The sequence below is a fragment of the Sinocyclocheilus anshuiensis genome, unplaced genomic scaffold, assembly GCF_001515605.1.
Source record: "Sinocyclocheilus anshuiensis isolate Anshui unplaced genomic scaffold, SAMN03320099.WGS_v1.1 scaffold454, whole genome shotgun sequence".
Lineage (NCBI taxonomy): Eukaryota > Metazoa > Chordata > Actinopteri > Cypriniformes > Cyprinidae > Sinocyclocheilus > Sinocyclocheilus anshuiensis.
This window is the reverse complement of record NW_015548217.1, coordinates 923867-941749: the sequence shown is the minus strand read 5'-3', so window position 1 is coordinate 941749 and position 17883 is coordinate 923867. Positions and strand designations below refer to the sequence as shown.

Sequence of the window (17883 nt, the reverse complement as noted above, 5' to 3'; positions counted from 1 at the left end):
AAGTTCAAAAGAACAGCATTTGGTTGAAATAGAAATGTTTTGTAACATTATAAATGTCTTTACTGTCTCTTTTGATCAATGTAATGCAACCTTGATGAGAATAAAACCACTAAAAAAATAAAAAATAAAATCTTATACACGGTCAGTCATCTTTTAGTCCACATCTCCAGGTTTTGGTCCGTGTTCCATCTCTACCCGAGGTTAACAATGCTAATCCAACTCATCTAGAAGGCACGTAATGTTCTGTGATGATGTTCTAACACACTGTGATTGTCAGCATTCACACCTCTACAGCTGACCATGCTGTACCTCCAGTTTAGTCCATGTTCAGCAGGTATATGACACCTGCGTCTGACCAATCACAGTCAAACACTCACTAGAGCCCTGATGTGGGTCAGTCGCTTTTACTGGAGCAGTTGGTGGACGAAACTTTTATTGTGTATGTTATTTATTGTGTACCCATGTATGTTGTGCCAAAGTGACAGGTGCTTTTTTAGTATTGTTTCTGTTTAAGTCTAGTATAATGCATCTGGGTGTAAATTCAGTTCCTGATTGAGATCACAACTAGGATACACAATTGCGGTTCTGTCATGCGACGGTCTAATTAATCCAAGACGAAGTTGAAAAAGAAGAGTTCAATATATTTAATAATTCCAAGGGTAAATCCAGACAGGGCAGGTAGAGACACACCAGGCATTGACATATATGTGACCCTGGACCACAAAACCAGTCATAAGGGTCAATTTTTCGAAATTGAGATTTATACATCATCTGAAAGCTGAATGAATAAGCTTCCATTGATGTATGGTTTGTTATGATAGGACAAAATTTGGCCGAGATACATCTATTTGAAAATCTGGAATCTGAGGGTGCAAAAAAATCAAAACATTGAGAAAATCGCCTTTAAAGTTGTCCAAATTAAGTTCTTAGCAATGCATATTGCTAATCAAAAATTAAGTTTTGATATATTTATGGTAGGAAATTTACAAAATATCTTCATGGAACATGATCTTTACTTAATATCCTAATGATTTTTGGCTTAAAAGAAAAATCTATAATGTTTTTTGACCCATACAATGTATTTTTGGCTATTGCTACAAATATACCCCAGCGACTTAAGACTGCTTTTGTGCTCCAGGGCCACATATAAGATCCGACAAACACAAACTGAACAGACAGAACTTAAGTAGGGGTGCTAACGAGGGACAGACAGGTGAGGAAGATCAACTAATGAGGACACAATCAGACACAGATGAACAAAATGACACAATCAAACACGGGGAAAACTAGGTCACAGAACACGGGGGGAAAGAAAACACAACAAAGTTCATGTGGTGGTGACCGGTTCAAACTGTAATTTGTAAGGAAGTAATGAAGTGATTTTTAAGAAAGCAGTTTAATGAAATGCATAACTGTAATTTTTATTTTAAGAATAGTGTGTGTGTGTGTGTGTGTGTGTGTATACAAACGCACACTATTTGTAAACTAAAAATCTGAGGACAGTTGCATCACTTTCCGACACTCTGATTTTGATGTTAAATTAATGGGTAAAACTTTACAATAATGTCTCATTAGTCAATGTTAGTTAATGCATTAATGTGCATTTCATTTTTTACAGTATTTATTCATTTTTGAGAACATTAGTTAAAAAAAACTGTTCATGATTAGTTCACATTAGTCCATTAAATAATATGAATATTCATATAAATCAAAATAAAATAGTAACTTTTGATTTTAATAATGTAGTAGTAAATGTTGAAGTATTTTTTATTGTTAGTTAAAGTGTTCAAGTGTTCAGTGACTGGCAGCACAAAGCTCCTCTTTCACCTGTTGACCTGCATTATTATTTGCATGCGCAGTCAGATTAGTATTGCTTTGTATTTGTGAATGAAATGTGTTTTCATTCATAACAGCGGTATATGCTATATTTATAAGGGCGATGGCAGGGCTCCCTAATGTACAAGCTTATATAATGCTCTGACAAATGAAACCTAAATAAAAGAAACTCGGACAAACAGGTGCATGTTACCGTCAGACTTTTGTCCTAAACTGGGTCAGAGAGAAAGGGGAAAGGTATTGCAGGACTGGTTACATAGCCCTGATGACAAAAGGTGCTCTACTTCTCTGAAGGGCAGCGATTGGAACCAGATCACAAAATCAAACCGGCCTTTTGTTCAGGATGACCTGGAAATGGAGCAAAAGCTAGTGAAGTTATGAGTCGCCGACATGCACATTTGAGTCTTAATCACTTTTCTCCCTGCATGATCATTATTACAGTATATCGCTGATTCACTCCCGGCTGAATCATAATTCTTCATTAAACAGCTGAATTTTCATAAAACTGATTTGCGTGAAGCAGGAGAGAATCAGTGGCATTCCTGGAAATCTGGAGTGAATTTGCAGACCTGCTGGAGATTTGGGAAAGCAGTGTTTGTGTAACATCTCTTCTTCAACTGCTCGGTTTTTGATGCAGCACAGATGGATCACACAATCTCGTTTGTCTGATTCAGCAGTTGGCAGAAAGAATTAATATGGAGCCTGATAGAGCAGTTGAAAGAAATATTAGTAAATTATAGCAAATATTAGTAAATGAAATGTCATTTTATTTATTTACTTTTTAAATTTAGGTTTCAATTTGTACTGTAACATTCATTGTAGCCATTGCTAAAAAACAAAACTACTCAGCGTCAGGCGCGAGTCAAACGAGCGTGGAAACGGTACAGGTGATGAGGAGCTTCAGTAGAACAACAGTGAATTGCGGTCAGATGAGATGTTGTCAGGCCATATGTCAGTAAAAACTCATTTTCGCGCTGTAGCCTGTATCATTTCATATTAAAATGCGATGAGAGCATGCCGGTCAGATCCGCAGCGGCGTTCAGCAGCGGCAGCTCTTAAAGTAATAGCAGCCAAATAAGCTAATAACCCAGCTGCTGTAACGTCCGTTAATCAAAGAACAAAAGAGGAAATCAATAACTTTTGTAGCTTTAAGGATTCATTTCATTTAGAATCCAGTGTTTGATCAATTTATTCAATTGCTGTATATTTCCTACTTGCTGAAAGGCACGGGTAAATATGACATTTATTATAATGTGAAGATTGTTTTAAGTTCACTTAAATTATAAGTTATTTTTTAAAGTCTAATAAATGTTAAAATCGATAGCTCACAATTTCGTAGAGACATCAGTAGTATTGGTATCAATAATACTGGCCTTCAGTCATAAAAAAAGATGCCATTAAACAAATATTAAAAATATGCTGTCTTTGTTGTTTCTACATTAATTTGAAGATTTGATGTGAAATTATTGCAAAATAAAAGCATATTTAAAAACTTTACTGTTAGGTGGGATTAATCGTGATGAAAAAATGTGTGATTAATTAGTACATTTTTTTTAATCGATTGATAGCACTAAAATATATATATAATAAAAGCTGTTGCACACAAAATAACATGCGTATTATCAAATGTTTGTTATATACATATGCATGTTATTTTGTGTGCAACAGCATTTATTTAATATATTTTTATATTTATTTATATTTTGATATTTGTGACCCTGGAGCACAAAAGCAGTCTTAAGTCGTTTGAACTTTCTATTCATCTGTGAATCTTGAAAAATAAAATGTATCACGGTTTCCACAAAAATATGATGCAGCACAGCTGTTTTCAACATTGATAATAATCAAATGTTTCTTGAGCAGCAAATCAGCATATTAGAATGATTTCTGAAGATCATGTGACACTGAAGACTGATGCTGAAAATTCCGTTTTGATCACAGGAATAAATTACAGTTTAACAATGTATTTTTAATCATATAACTGCAACCTTGGTTAGCAGAAGAGACTTAAACTTATTTATCAGTATATTATATATGCTAATCCACATGTGCAAGTCTCAGTAGAGTCAAGTATGTTAATCAGCTGTTATTTGATCACGATATCTCTGTGTCTAAACCATGAGCTTGTTAATAAAGCACGCTCCGCTCCCAAAATCCCCAGAACACCCGTCTCTATCCCTCCCATGATCCCATCAGCGCAAAGAGACCGCAGACTCTGTGTTTGAGCAAAGCAGACGTTATTTGCACTAATGGATTTCTCAGGAGCCGTGTGCTGCTATTTCTAGCTGCTCTCGCTCCTAATAACACATACGGCCGTCTCGCAGGTTGATAAACCTCTCTATCGCCAATCAGAAAAGCTGAACGCGCCTCATGCCGAGAAAGAAATGTGTGTCATCTGAAAACGACTTGAAATGATGCACAAGTCGGGTCTATTTTATACTATAATTATGCAAGTGTTTGACGCCACCAAGTTTGACGTGTGAACAATTAGTGCATTTATTTATGTAGCTGTGAATGTGGACTTCATAAAACCTTGACAACAGTGACCGAACTGGCTTGCTTTTTTTTTTTTTTTCTTTGACGAGCCCCTACCTCGGTTGGTTTTTGAAATAATGTCCCATGCCAATCGAAGATTTCACCGTAATTTCTTACTGTAAGCAAGTTAAAAAAGCTACTCGGGGCTCACTGGAAAAAAAACGTGCCTTTTGTGGCATTTCTGTAAAAAGATATTATGCTGCTTTTTGTGCAGCAGCTATTTCAATGTGAAATGTCCAGTGAGTGGCACTAAAAGCAACTTCAGTTTTATCTGAAAATGATGAATGTGAATCTGACAATGTTTTATTACAGTTGGTTAAGGCGGGCGTACACGGTGCGATTCTGAAGGTCGGAACGTCGTGAGCTCTGGCACGTCACGATTGAGTTTATCCGAAAATCGTACGGAGGCAGTCACACACGACACGAATTTACTACGATTTTACAAACTCTGACGTAAGCATTACGTTTCTCGTAACGTCTCGGATCGGCCCGTAATTCTTCTCACACGGTACGAGCCGCGGCCATGCGAGCATCTGCGAGCTCGTACGACAGCAAAAATCGCACCGTGTACGCCCGCCTTTATTGTTTGTATCACGACAGTTCAGAAATAAAGGTCACTAATAGGTTAATGCTGTATCGTGTGTGGAAATAACGTAACTAAACCCAACTCTAAATCTAACAGATAGTGTTAACAAAAAAAGCAAACATGAGATAAAAACACATTTTCTGAAGCAACCATGTCATTTTATCTTGCTTCTACAAATCTTTGAGCTCTTTTATCGTGACTTGTGTTTAATGGACTCGTACCCGAGCGCTTCACATCACAAGTGCAGTGCTGTACCGGGTGCGCTACCAAGCAAGTTTACTGTTTCAGAAAAGACAAGCATATGCAGCTGGTTATGAGATACAAACATCAAAATGTGTTAATTTACAAATCATGCACTACAGTATAAGTGTTTTGAGATCATAATAGTATTGTGCAAGAAACCACATTAAAATATGTCTTTATTAATGTCCCAGTAATCATAATATGTGTGATAAGGAATAAAAGTTGTTGGTGTTTAATGCCACTATGCTGCTGTTTGTACTGTACTGTAAATGTAGGTAGATGCCTGTTTTTTCCAAAGCCTTTGTTGTTTAAAAGCCTCCTCCACCAGTACATTTCAGTGACCAACGAAAAAAAGCTAATGCGGTTTCTTCCACTAATCGATGTCCACACACACGCTCACTGTTAATGTTTCCAAGCACTCTTACATGTCGTCTAACCTCTCTGCTCAGGAAGAACCATGTAGGCACTACGCCAACACATGGCACTTAAACCACCTCTCATGCTGTTCCTCCTTCATCCTCTGCTCTTTTCCATCTACTGTTTGTCCATTCACTGGTAGAGTGACCATCTTAAGCATCTTAATAATGCTAGTTTTAATACACGATCATACAAAGGTGCACAGCTGTATCCACACACATCAGCCACTTTCAAACGGCCGATCATGATCTGCTTTTCTTGATTTGAAGAACATTGTAGTCTGTGCTTCTTTTTTTTATCAATTCATATGTAGTAGTATATATAAAATGTAGCAATAATATACACTTCTGTTCAATGGGTGTCGGTCTTTAAAATTTGTTAATGAAAGAAGCCTCTTATGCTCACCCATTGCAGTAAAAACAGTAATATTATAAAATATTATTACTGTTTAAAATAACTGTTTCTATGTGAATATCTGTTAAACTGTAATTTATTTCTGTGATGCGCAGCTGTATTTTCAGCATCATTACTCCAGTCTTCAGTGTCACATGATCTTCAGAAATCACTCTAATATGCTGATTTGCTGCTCAAGAAACATTTCTGATTATTATCAATGTTGAAAACAGTTGTGCAGCCAAATATTTTTATGAAAACGGTGATACATTTATTTCTCAGGATTCTTTGATGAAAAGAAACGTCAAAAGAACAGCAATTTTATAACGTTATAAATGTCTTTACTGTCAGTTTCGATCAATTTGATGTGTTCTTGTTGAATAAAAGTATTAATTTCTTTCCAAAACAAAAATCTTACCATCCCAAATTTAGTGTAACTAAAACAGATGAAAATCAAAAATGTGACTGAATAATTCATCAGAGCTGTAGGGGATTTATTAGATTTAATACAAGAATCACATGGCTTCCCCCATGTCTACATCTTCCTACAATACTTCCTATCTACCTTCTTTCTATTTTATGCAAATGTCCTCATTTTTTTGTCATTTATTTTATTTTGCAATTAATTAAATGCAATTGCACTTTTGAAAGCAGGAAATAAAAAAAAAGTAGAAACAATTTTCACACAGAAATTGCTAGTGAATTTCACAAACAATAACAAAGAAACAGCAAGCGACATTAATTAAAATTCAAGTTTAAGTTTTATTTTCTTGTAAATAAAACTAAGGTAATTGGAGATATATATATATATAATTTGAACCTCTAACTCTAGCACTTTCTATTCTATTTTAACTCTACTTTATCTTCTTTTTTTTATTAAAAAAAAAAGAAAAACAATTATTTATATTATTCTATTCTATTTTTTCTGTTCTATCTACTTGTTTTTCTTTTGTGCGTGTGTGTGTGTGTGTGTGTGTGTGTGTGTGTGTATATGTGTATGTGTGTGTGTTATATATATATATATATATATATATATATATATATATATATATATATATATATATATATATATATATATATATATATATATATATATATATATATATATATATATATATATATATATATATATATATATATATATATATATATATATATATATATATATATATATATATATATATATATATATATATATATATATATATATATATATATATATATATATATATATGTATGTATATATATATATATACATACATATATATATATATATATTATACCTTGCTAGATGTACTGAGTTAGGCTAACCGAGACTTGTCATTTGCACTTATATATTGTTGCTCTTTTGTTAGTTTTGACTGCTTTTATTGTCCTCATTTGTAAGTCGCTTTGGATAAAAGCATCTGCTAAATGACTAAATGTAAATAACATTCTCTTCTCGCTGTGTGAAATAAACCACGCAAATTCCATACAAACCACATTTCTATGGCTTTTGAAATCTGGTTAGCTGAGATTTGATTGGCAGTGCAGGTGGTTTATTTCATCATGCTGGACCTGCGCCACAGAGGTTAAGAACAGGTGCTGAGAAGAGAACACAACAATAAGAAGTTGGTAAGTCCTCTGATGGCTTTAGCTTCGGCCTGGCCTGCGCAGTGATGCAGCAGGAAATCAAGCAGCTCCTGCCCTCCAGCATCACGGCTCTACATACAGAGCACAGATTTCCCAGTTTGGCCTCGTGCTAAAAGCCCACGTCATTACTATAGCAACCAGTGTCGACATGCACTAAACACCTACTGTACATCCCGTCTGATCACCTGCTTTTATTAGATGTGATGTTCAGTCCTAATAATTGGGTTTGTCTGCAGTGTTGTTTTCAGCATTGTTCTGCCACGAACACACTGTACTGTTTATTTTCTGTGCTAATTATCCGTCCACATGTTCAGGTTAACTGGAGATTGTGTTCTTTTATTTGTACTGCTGCGTTCACATGCATTAGTGAAAAGACACTAGTAACTTTCCATGAAATATCAGATGAGAGTGGCTCTTACTGCCCACATGTAATGAAGGTGCACTCACACACACACTCTTATATCCTTTTCAATAATTCTGTCTGGGGAAACTAATTTATTTACTTTAATATTAGTAAAAGTGTATCTTTTTAACCCATCTGCTAATGCAAGTTGAATTTTAAAAATATATAGATCATGAATATTTCTTACTGGCCAGCAAATCTTAATTGTCTTGAATCCTTTCTAATGAATTTCAATATTATTTGTTCTCATTTAATATTATTTTAGATAATATTTGGATGTTATTATATCAAATAATATTATGTGTGTGTATATTTTCTTTTCTTATCACTTTTTTAATACACACCTCCTAACATACCATTTGAATTAGATATATATTTACTATTGTTTAATATTATGTTAGTTAATATTTGGTTGTTATTACATCAAATAATATATTAAAAATGTTTTTTTTTTTTTAACTTCATCTGAGAAAATGTATGAATCATTAGTATTTCTTCCTGGCCATCAAATCATAATTTTCTTAATTTTCTAATCATGTTGTCCACAATTTTTATATTATTCAGTATTATTTAATATTATATTTAGCTGTTACTATAGCAAATAATAATATATCAAAGCAATTTGCATTTTGTTTTTTACTTCATCAAAGAAAATAAATGAATTGTGAATATTTCTTACTGTCCATCGCAGTAATTTTTTAATGTTGTTGTAATGCATTTTAATATTCTTTTTTTTAAATATCTGGCTGTCATTATATCAAATAATATTATAGAAAAAATTAAGATTTTATTAGAGAATATGTATGAATCATTAAGTTTCTTACTGTCTATCACATCTTAATTTTCTAATCTTATCATGAATTTTTATATTATTTGATATATTATTTTGTAGATATTTAGCTGTCATTATTATTACTTTTCAGTATGCATGAATTCATTATATTTCTTTATTTTACAGTTTTACCCCTGACTTGCCTCACAATTTGAAACAAAAAAAACATTGATATACTGTAAATTTATACACCATTACTATTAGCACATATGTCTTGAATATTGTCATGAATAAACTAATAACAGGCGTGCAGGTCTCTCAGATAACCGCATACAGTGATTGTAGGATTTCAGCCTCAAGAGCTCAGCCTCTTATCTGAAACCGAGAGCTATATTTCTTTGTGTTGTTCTGTTGTTCATGTTGTGGGCCCTCTTTTTTGTCACTAAAGCAGGTTAAATTGCATCTGTCCTTCAGTAGTAACTGTGACGTGTGAGCTGCGTTTGCGTTGTGATTTCTGAGGATCGTGAGCGATAGACAGGCAGGTTTACATGCAATCTGTGTTGAAAGATCTGCAGTTTTCATTGTGCTGTTTAAAGGCTGTCATTCACAGAGCTCTACTGCACATATAACTCCTCTCTTGCATTTTTGTTTTGGTGGGATTATTCGCAGGGCTATTTTACCCTCTGCTACTGTTTAGTCATTTTATACTGAAATAAAAATAAATAAATACATTGTTATATATGATAAAATCAGCTCATAAAACATGAGAATGTCTGCAGATTCTGCTTGTTTTCCTCCATGTAGATGAAGTGGATGACAAACCAAACTGCATCAAATTAACCCACTTCCTCTAGTGATGCAGAAGGGCTGTTTGTTAGGTAACTTATGCATGAATATGAGCGGACATGAAGACTTTGATGAGGTAATTTTAAGCCATTTTGGTCATTATTTTACAGGCCTGTGAATAAGACGGCTCTGTACATCAGCATCCGGAGCTCAAGAACAGGGTCAATCGGCACAGGAATCATAAAAGAGGTTGTCTAAATGTTGAAAAGAAGCATTTCATAACCATAAAGATTGGTCTGATCACTGTCCATGCAGTTAGATTAAAAATATTTCTGCCTTAATTTAAAATATATGCATTTGAGTTGCATATAAAATTTCCATCCATTTGGATTACACAGTTTCAACATAAAGTAATACATTTATTGTGATTCATTCTGCATTCAAAATATAGACCTGTGTGTTTTAAAAAACATTCAGTTTATTAGAACTGTTACAGAAGTCCAGTCCAGACCTGTTCCACCCGGTTCTTTTTTTTAATCCCCATAAATCATAAGCAGTGTCTCAGAGCTTACCATCACAGAATCCGTCAAGTGTGACATCACATTTTACAAGCCCCGCCCACGACTGTTGACGGACACTGCACTATTAGCAGAGACTCCGCCCTGAGCGAGCCGCACACTTCATGCAAGAGCATTTAAAAGCAGCATTCAAATAAAAAATGTCTTCTTATTAAAGCTATAGACGTTATTCTGGACGAGCAGTGAGTGATTTTCTGCTTTTATTTTATTGTATCCATCATTTTAACAGCGTAGACAGCAGTACAGTATATTACGCTGCTGTCACTTGATCTCACACAGATCTAATATCAGCATGCGTTTTCTTTCCCAGCTGTTTAACTTCACAGACATAACGGAGAGTGTTTTTGTAACTTGTGCGTGTTTTTAACATAAACTTGTGTGAAAGAGAACTTAGTTTAATACTCACATGCCGTGTGACAGACGCTTTCTGTGCGCATGCTTTGGATGTGTGCGCTCAGAAAACCCTATATCAGAAGATTAAACTGATATGGCTTTAAAACGCATGATTTCAGCATGATACATGATTATGAAAACCAAACAGATGTTTTTGGCAGAGATCTGAGATATGAGCTGTAATAGCACAGCTCTATTCTGGAAAAGGGGGCGGGGAGCAGCAGCTCATTTGCATTTAAAGAGACATGCACGAAAACAGCGTGTTTCTGCTTCCACTCAAAATAGGCATTTTCAAAATGATATAATAAATTATCTGTGGGGTATTTTGAGCTGAAACTTCACAGACACATTCTGGGGACACCAGAGACTTACATATTGTAAACAGGGGCATAATAGGTGCCCTTTAACATTTTCGTAATGTAACATTTAAAAAAATGTTAATGAACGTCCAACTTAAAAGTTTCAGTAAAAAGTTCCATGAACAGTTTTTAACTAATGTTTTTTATGCGAACATTTTGAGAACATTATTAAAGTCCAGATAACATTCTATTAACTTTTAATTTTTTTTTATTAAAATTACTTTTAACTTTTAATTTACTTTTAACTTTTTATTAAAATACATAAATCTTAACTTAGGTCTACATACGGACCCTGGATGCAGAAGTATGATTCAAAAAAAGATCATAAATGTATTCCATACGACTCATGCAGTACTGTATATTCTTCTGAATTTGTGCAAGAATTTTGTGTGATAATTGGTGAGAAAAATAATTATTTTGAATCAGATCTCGGAATCATCTGAATAGTCGCCTCTCTAGGCGTGTTTCCATTACCCTTCAAAAAATATCGCCAAAGTTTTGCGCAAATCTGTAATGGAAACGCGCCTACTGTCAGGAGAAAACAGTAAAAAGTGAATTTTTATTTATTTTTTATTTTACTTTGTTTTATTTATATGACAATTAAACATTTCCTTCCTGGTTATCATCACTGTAATGAGTCTATACGTTTTTTTATTATTATTATTATTTTTTTTTATTTATTTATTGTTTGTTTGTTTATGTTTTCTTCCCATTATTCTTAATAGTGATTTTCATTAGTGAAAATATAGAATAACAGTTTAAATCAGTATGAATTAAGATACTACAAATAATACTATGATAAATAAATACTTTACATTTCAGATAATATATTGTTTTATTTTATTTTATTTTTCGGATCTCGGAATCACCTGATTCAGTTCACAAAACTGGGGTTGAATGATTCATTCATGAATCTCCAGTTCAGCTGCTCTGTTACGGATCCGTTTCTTACACAAAGCAATCATATGGCATTACAAAGACGTATAGACCACTTTTATGAAAGCCGTTCAGGTTTATAACGACATGAGGGTGAGATATGATGACAGAAATCTCCTTAAAGCTTCATATTAACCCAGTTTCCAGTCTTTTATTCCCTCTGTGAGGCTGCAATTAGGTCAAGACTGAACTGTCATTACTATTTATTGCAATGAAGGCTGTCGTTTGGGTAACGAGCGTAACTATATCACGTTATACTGCACCCAGAGGAATGCATACAGACACCGTGGCTCTTCACATCGCTGTCTTCATTAGATGTTCTGCTTGTGATTGGCCAGTAGGATGTAATTAACCCGAATGACTCGAATCAGATGCTTGTGGAGAGCATTAATGAACAGCACTTGATGTCTTTCTCTGAAGAAGTCAGATGTTATTAGGAGCATATTTGCATTGAATGAATGTTTCCCAGAAGCTTTTATAATGTACTTCGGTGCTCGGTTTCACAGCACGAAAAAGTTCAGTTTGCACTTAATACGAGTTAAAGGAAAAGGTCAAATCCTTTTGAGTAAGTGCACTCTCTATTGTAGGAAATTTAAGGTTCAAAGAAAAGAAAATGTGCGTTCACTGCTGAATCACTGATGAATATTTTCTGCTGGTTAATAATTAAAACATTTCATTGCAAATAACTAGGGGGAATTAGACGCTGCTCTAAAAAGTGTGTCTCAGAGGCCATAGGCTGCGTAAACGTGTGAGGAACGAGATAAAGTCGATTAAATTCAGGCTGTAAATGTGAAGAGTGAAGCTGAAAAACTGTGATCACAGGAGGGAAGCTTAACCAGGTCACACTGTTAGAGCTTCATCTGTCCAAGCTAATAATTAACCAGCAGAAACGCAGGCGGAGGATGACGAGTCGCCGCTCTGTCAGGAGAAGACACAGTAAAAATGAATGAAATCAGAGAAGTGGAGCAGAAATGTGCATGTTAGGCCACCCTGATCTCACCAAAATGAGGTAATCGCATGAAAACATCTGACGTTTCACCCCAAAACCAAGAGATTATTATTTTTTTCTCATTTAACTTAATATTATTTCATTCGATTATTTTTCATATATATATTTTTTATTTTATTTCATTTTATTTTATTTAAATGACAATTAAACATTTCCTTCATGATTATCATAACTGTAATGGGTCTAGCAGTTTTTATTTTTTTAGATAAATTTTATTATTAATATTATTATATATTTATGTTATGTTTTATGTTGTTATGTTATTATTCTTAATAGTGATTTTCATTACTGAAAATATCGAATTACAGTTTAAGTCAATATGAATTAAGATACAAGAAATAATACCATGATAAATAAATACTTTACAATTCAGATAATAAATTTTCTGTTCTATTCTATTCTATTCTATTCTATTCTGCAGGACAATTAAAAATTTTCCTCCTGGTCAACAATGTTGTATTGAGCCTAGAAGTTTTACTTTGTAATTATTATTATTATTTGTAATTTCCATTATTCTCTATTGTGAATTCCATAAAATTTTCATTAATGAAAATGTAGAATTACATTTGAAATTGATATGAATTAATGTACAACAAATAATACCATGATAAATAAATACTTTACAATTCAGATAATAAATTGTCTTTATTTTCTATTCTATTCTATTCTATTCTATTCTATTCTTTAAATGACAATTAAACATTTCCTTCATGATTATCATAACTGTAATGGGTCTAGCAGTTTTTATTTTTTTAGATAAATTTTATTATTAATATTATTATATATTTATGTTATGTTTTATGTTGTTATGTTATTATTCTTAATAGTGATTTTCATTACTGAAAATATCGAATTACAGTTTAAGTCAATATGAATTAAGATACAAGAAATAATACCATGATAAATAAATACTTTACAATTCAGATAATAAATTTTCTGTTCTATTCTATTCTATTCTATTCTATTCTGCAGGACAATTAAAAATTTTCCTCCTGGTCAACAATGTTGTATTGAGCCTAGAAGTTTTACTTTGTAATTATTATTATTATTTGTAATTTCCATTATTCTCTATTGTGAATTCCATAAAATTTTCATTAATGAAAATGTAGAATTACATTTGAAATTGATATGAATTAATGTACAACAAATAATACCATGATAAATAAATACTTTACAATTCAGATAATAAATTGTCTTTATTTTCTATTCTATTCTATTCTATTCTATTCTATTCTATTCTATTCTGCAGGACAATTAAACAATTTCCTCCTGATCAACAATGTTGTATTGAGCCTAGAAGTTTTACTTTGTAATTATTATTATTATTATTATTTGTAATTTCCATTATTCTCTATAGTGAATTCCATTCGATTTTCATTAATTAAATTTGAAATTGATATTAATTAATGTACAACAAATAATACCATGATAAATAAATACTTTACAATTCAGATAATATATTGTCATTTTTATTAATTATATAACTTTTTTTTAAATTGTATTACTTTTCTTTGTTACAGTAAAAAGAATGTTTTGAATTACATCAATGAGATTATTGGCACAATGCATGCAAACGAACTGAAAACAGGTTCTAAAATAGGCTTTGTTTAGCCAAATAAAATGTATTCATTTGATTTTTTTGGGATTAAATGTGAATGAAACATGTTCTTGACAGGTTTGGTCACAAAATAACTTGATGAAGGTCATACTGTAATTATTTATTAATTGACAGAGATTATTAAAAGAGAGAGTTAAGACTATTATCTGATTAGATAAGCCACAAATTCCATATTAATGTGTATTTCTTGGTTCATGGTGAATAGATTCAATAAGATGTTTAAATAGGTTCTAATATACAGGTCATCTGGTGTGGATTAAATTGCATAAAAGCAACGCAATGTATTTCAACGCATATTCTGATTCCCTGTTCGTCAAAGCGTCTGACGTCCCTAAAGTCAATCCGTTTCGCACTCAAACACAAGTAACAATCAGTCTGTCCCGTTACACAGTGACCCGCCAAGTGACGACGTCTCTCGCGCTCCTGAAGGCTAATCGTCAGACTCAATGGGAAATGTTTTATGCATGTTGCCTTTCTGTGTCAGCGCTCCAGACACAATTCAGATCTGAAGTGTGTGAAGTTGTGGAGGATGGCATGTAATAATCTGAAACTCACGCTGAGCTCCATAACGCGTCTCTGTGCTGTTCACATTAAAATCAGATTCACAATCAAGCCAGAAGTGGCAGAGCTTTTGAAAGCCAGTCTTCAAGGATGTGAAAAGAAGCTCTGATGAAAGGAGATTGCTTTAAAGTGCAGTTTGACAGAGTGAAAGCAGCTGACGTGCTGTGCGTCATGGAGATTTTTACACATACAGTATCTTCCTTCCAGCCGTTCAGTTTTGTTCCTCTAAAGGAGATTTGGTTATGGGTGTATCTTCCAAACTATGATTCTGAATTGCCTTCGTAGCAAAAGACTCTTATTTTTTTGTTCATTCAATTTCAGATCACTTTTTAAAATTATTTATTTAAAAAAAAAAGTGATGAAAAGTGGCAGTAAAGACATTTATAATGTTACAAAAGATTTCTATTTCATTTAAACGTTGCTCGTTTGAAATTTCTATTCATAAAAGAATCCTGAAAAATAAAATGTATCACGGTTTCCACAAAAATATTCAGAAGCACAACTGTTTTCAACATTGATAATAATCAGAAATGTTTCTTGAGCAGCAAATCAGCATATTAGAATGATTTCTATATCAATTCAATATTCAATATATTCACAGAGAAAACAGTAGTTTGAAATTAGATTTAGAAATTTAGATTTAGAATTTTCTGTTTATAGTGCGTGTATATATATATAGTTTTTATTCATTTTTTATTTCAATTTTAAAATAAATACATCATATTAATAAATTAAATAATAAATATAAAATAAAAATGAATGCATAAACAAATAAATAAAACATAAAAAATGTAAAAACCTTTGAAGCAGTTTTATGACCTTCCAAATGATTAAATTGAAAATTAAAATTAAATTATATTTAATATATTTAAACATGAAAATGTCTGGACTGTTATTCAAAAGGTTGTGGTTCAAACCCTGCAGTGCTTTGTTTTTCCTTTACCTCTACTGTAAGTTTTCTGCAAATTGCATATTCATAATTACAGTAATTCTTATCTCTTGTATTGAATATTTCTCATGTTATTTTCTTATGACCATAAGGTACAGATAATTACATCTAAAATGACTTTGACTTGCTTCCTTTGCATCTTTCTTGCTCAAAAAGCCTTTCTGTCAGGTGTTTGTGGTCGTATTACATTATGACTGCAGTTACTGCGCTGACGTACAAATGGTTTTCAATTATGTTTTTTATCAAAAGGTGTTTTGGTGAACAGAAGGGAGGAGAATTCAGCAATATGAGCAGTAATTGATTGTATTTTATGCTCAACATTAGTAGAATCAGGTCAGGGGTGAGACTGAGACACAAATACGCTTCAGTAACCGGCCATTTTATTACTTACATATTCAGATACAGCCAGTGCTTTTAAAACTTGATTGTGAACAGTAAGTTGGATAAACTTTGATACAGTGTAATGTGTATGAATCATTATTTGTTTGAATTTGTCGATTGGGTTATTTACATGCCTGTGAGTCAAATGCACATTACCTTTACTACTACTAAGTTTCTTAAAATAGTTTGACTGCTGTTTCGTAAGAAACTTGTATGTATTGCAAGTTATGTGGCATTATCTAATAAAATATGCACTAATTTGCATACATTTCCAGAGCATAAATCTGAACAACATTCGGATTATGGATAGGAATAAAAGATGTTCTGTGTTTGTCTCTTAGGAACGCCAGTCCCGTCGGAGTGATCCTGACCGCAGTGGTCGGCTTGTCCTATAAAGTAGCTATTGCATATGAAGGGTAAGTGTGTTATCTGTGTCAGGTTTCAGTCATAATCCATATACTGTGTCATGACTGATTATGAAATAGGTGGATTTACCTTTCCTTATTCTCTAATATTTTTATGATATATATTTCTATTATATTTTTATACTATTTTTTGTCAATTCTTTAGTAATTCTTTTGAATGACTTCTTCTTCAAAAAACTCAACCAGTGTAGACCACACTTAAACGATCAAGAACCATGCAAAAATTATATATCTTAATTTTACAATATTCTTCTTTATTATTATGGTTGTTTTTAATGAGTATAGTTTTTTGTTTAATTTTTTTTTTATATTTGTTTGTTTGAAAGCTAAAGTTCTAAAAAAACAAAAATTTTAAATCAAGAAAAAATACAAATAATTATAAATTAAAAATATATAAATTAAATCAATAAATATAAATGTATAAATAAAAATGACCCCTTTAAAAAACTATTAACAATAATAATAATAGCAACAATTAACAACTTTTCTGTTTCTGTTTCCTATTTAATTATAGCTTAGATTCAATAAATTGTTTTGTTTTTTATTTAAGAGTTTAAATTGTACATTATCTCTTTTTTTTCTTTTTTACCTTCAAAACCAGTGTCTTTGCAAAGCCTGAATTACATTTTGACATCAGAAAGTTATGCGAGTGTGTAAGGAGACATTTATGCAGCTTATTTTCAGTACATGTTTTATGGTATGTTTTTTTGTTTAAAGCTATAGATTATTTCAACGATTTTTAAAAATATAGAAAAATTATAAATAGTTATGAAATAATATATTATATAATAATTTGGTCTCCTTACTTCTTGATGTAAAATATCTTATATTGGTTAAATCAATTAACCATAGTAAATAATACATTAAATTCCATAAATTAAAATTTCATAAAAGTATATCTAGGAGTTTATGGGATTTTAATTGTGAAAAGTTAAAACGGTGCTATTGAAACAAAATGACATAAAAAGCATGGGTTTGATGCACACCCATGTTCTTGTTTCTTTTTACTTCTGAGACACAAGCGACTGTCTGAGACGCGCTAAAAGTGATGCAAGTAAAGGTCAGTCCTCT

General features: G+C 32.3%; 1 protein-coding gene across 1 annotated transcript in view; it reads left to right on the top strand.

The window, feature by feature from the left end:
- Positions 1-17883, top strand: part of pemt (phosphatidylethanolamine N-methyltransferase) — a 58714-nt gene that overhangs the window by 38886 nt on the left and 1945 nt on the right. The window contains exon 4 of the mRNA XM_016440837.1: positions 16729-16803. Coding sequence (XP_016296323.1) covers positions 16729-16803 — 75 coding nt within the window. The remainder of the gene's footprint in view (positions 1-16728; positions 16804-17883) is intronic.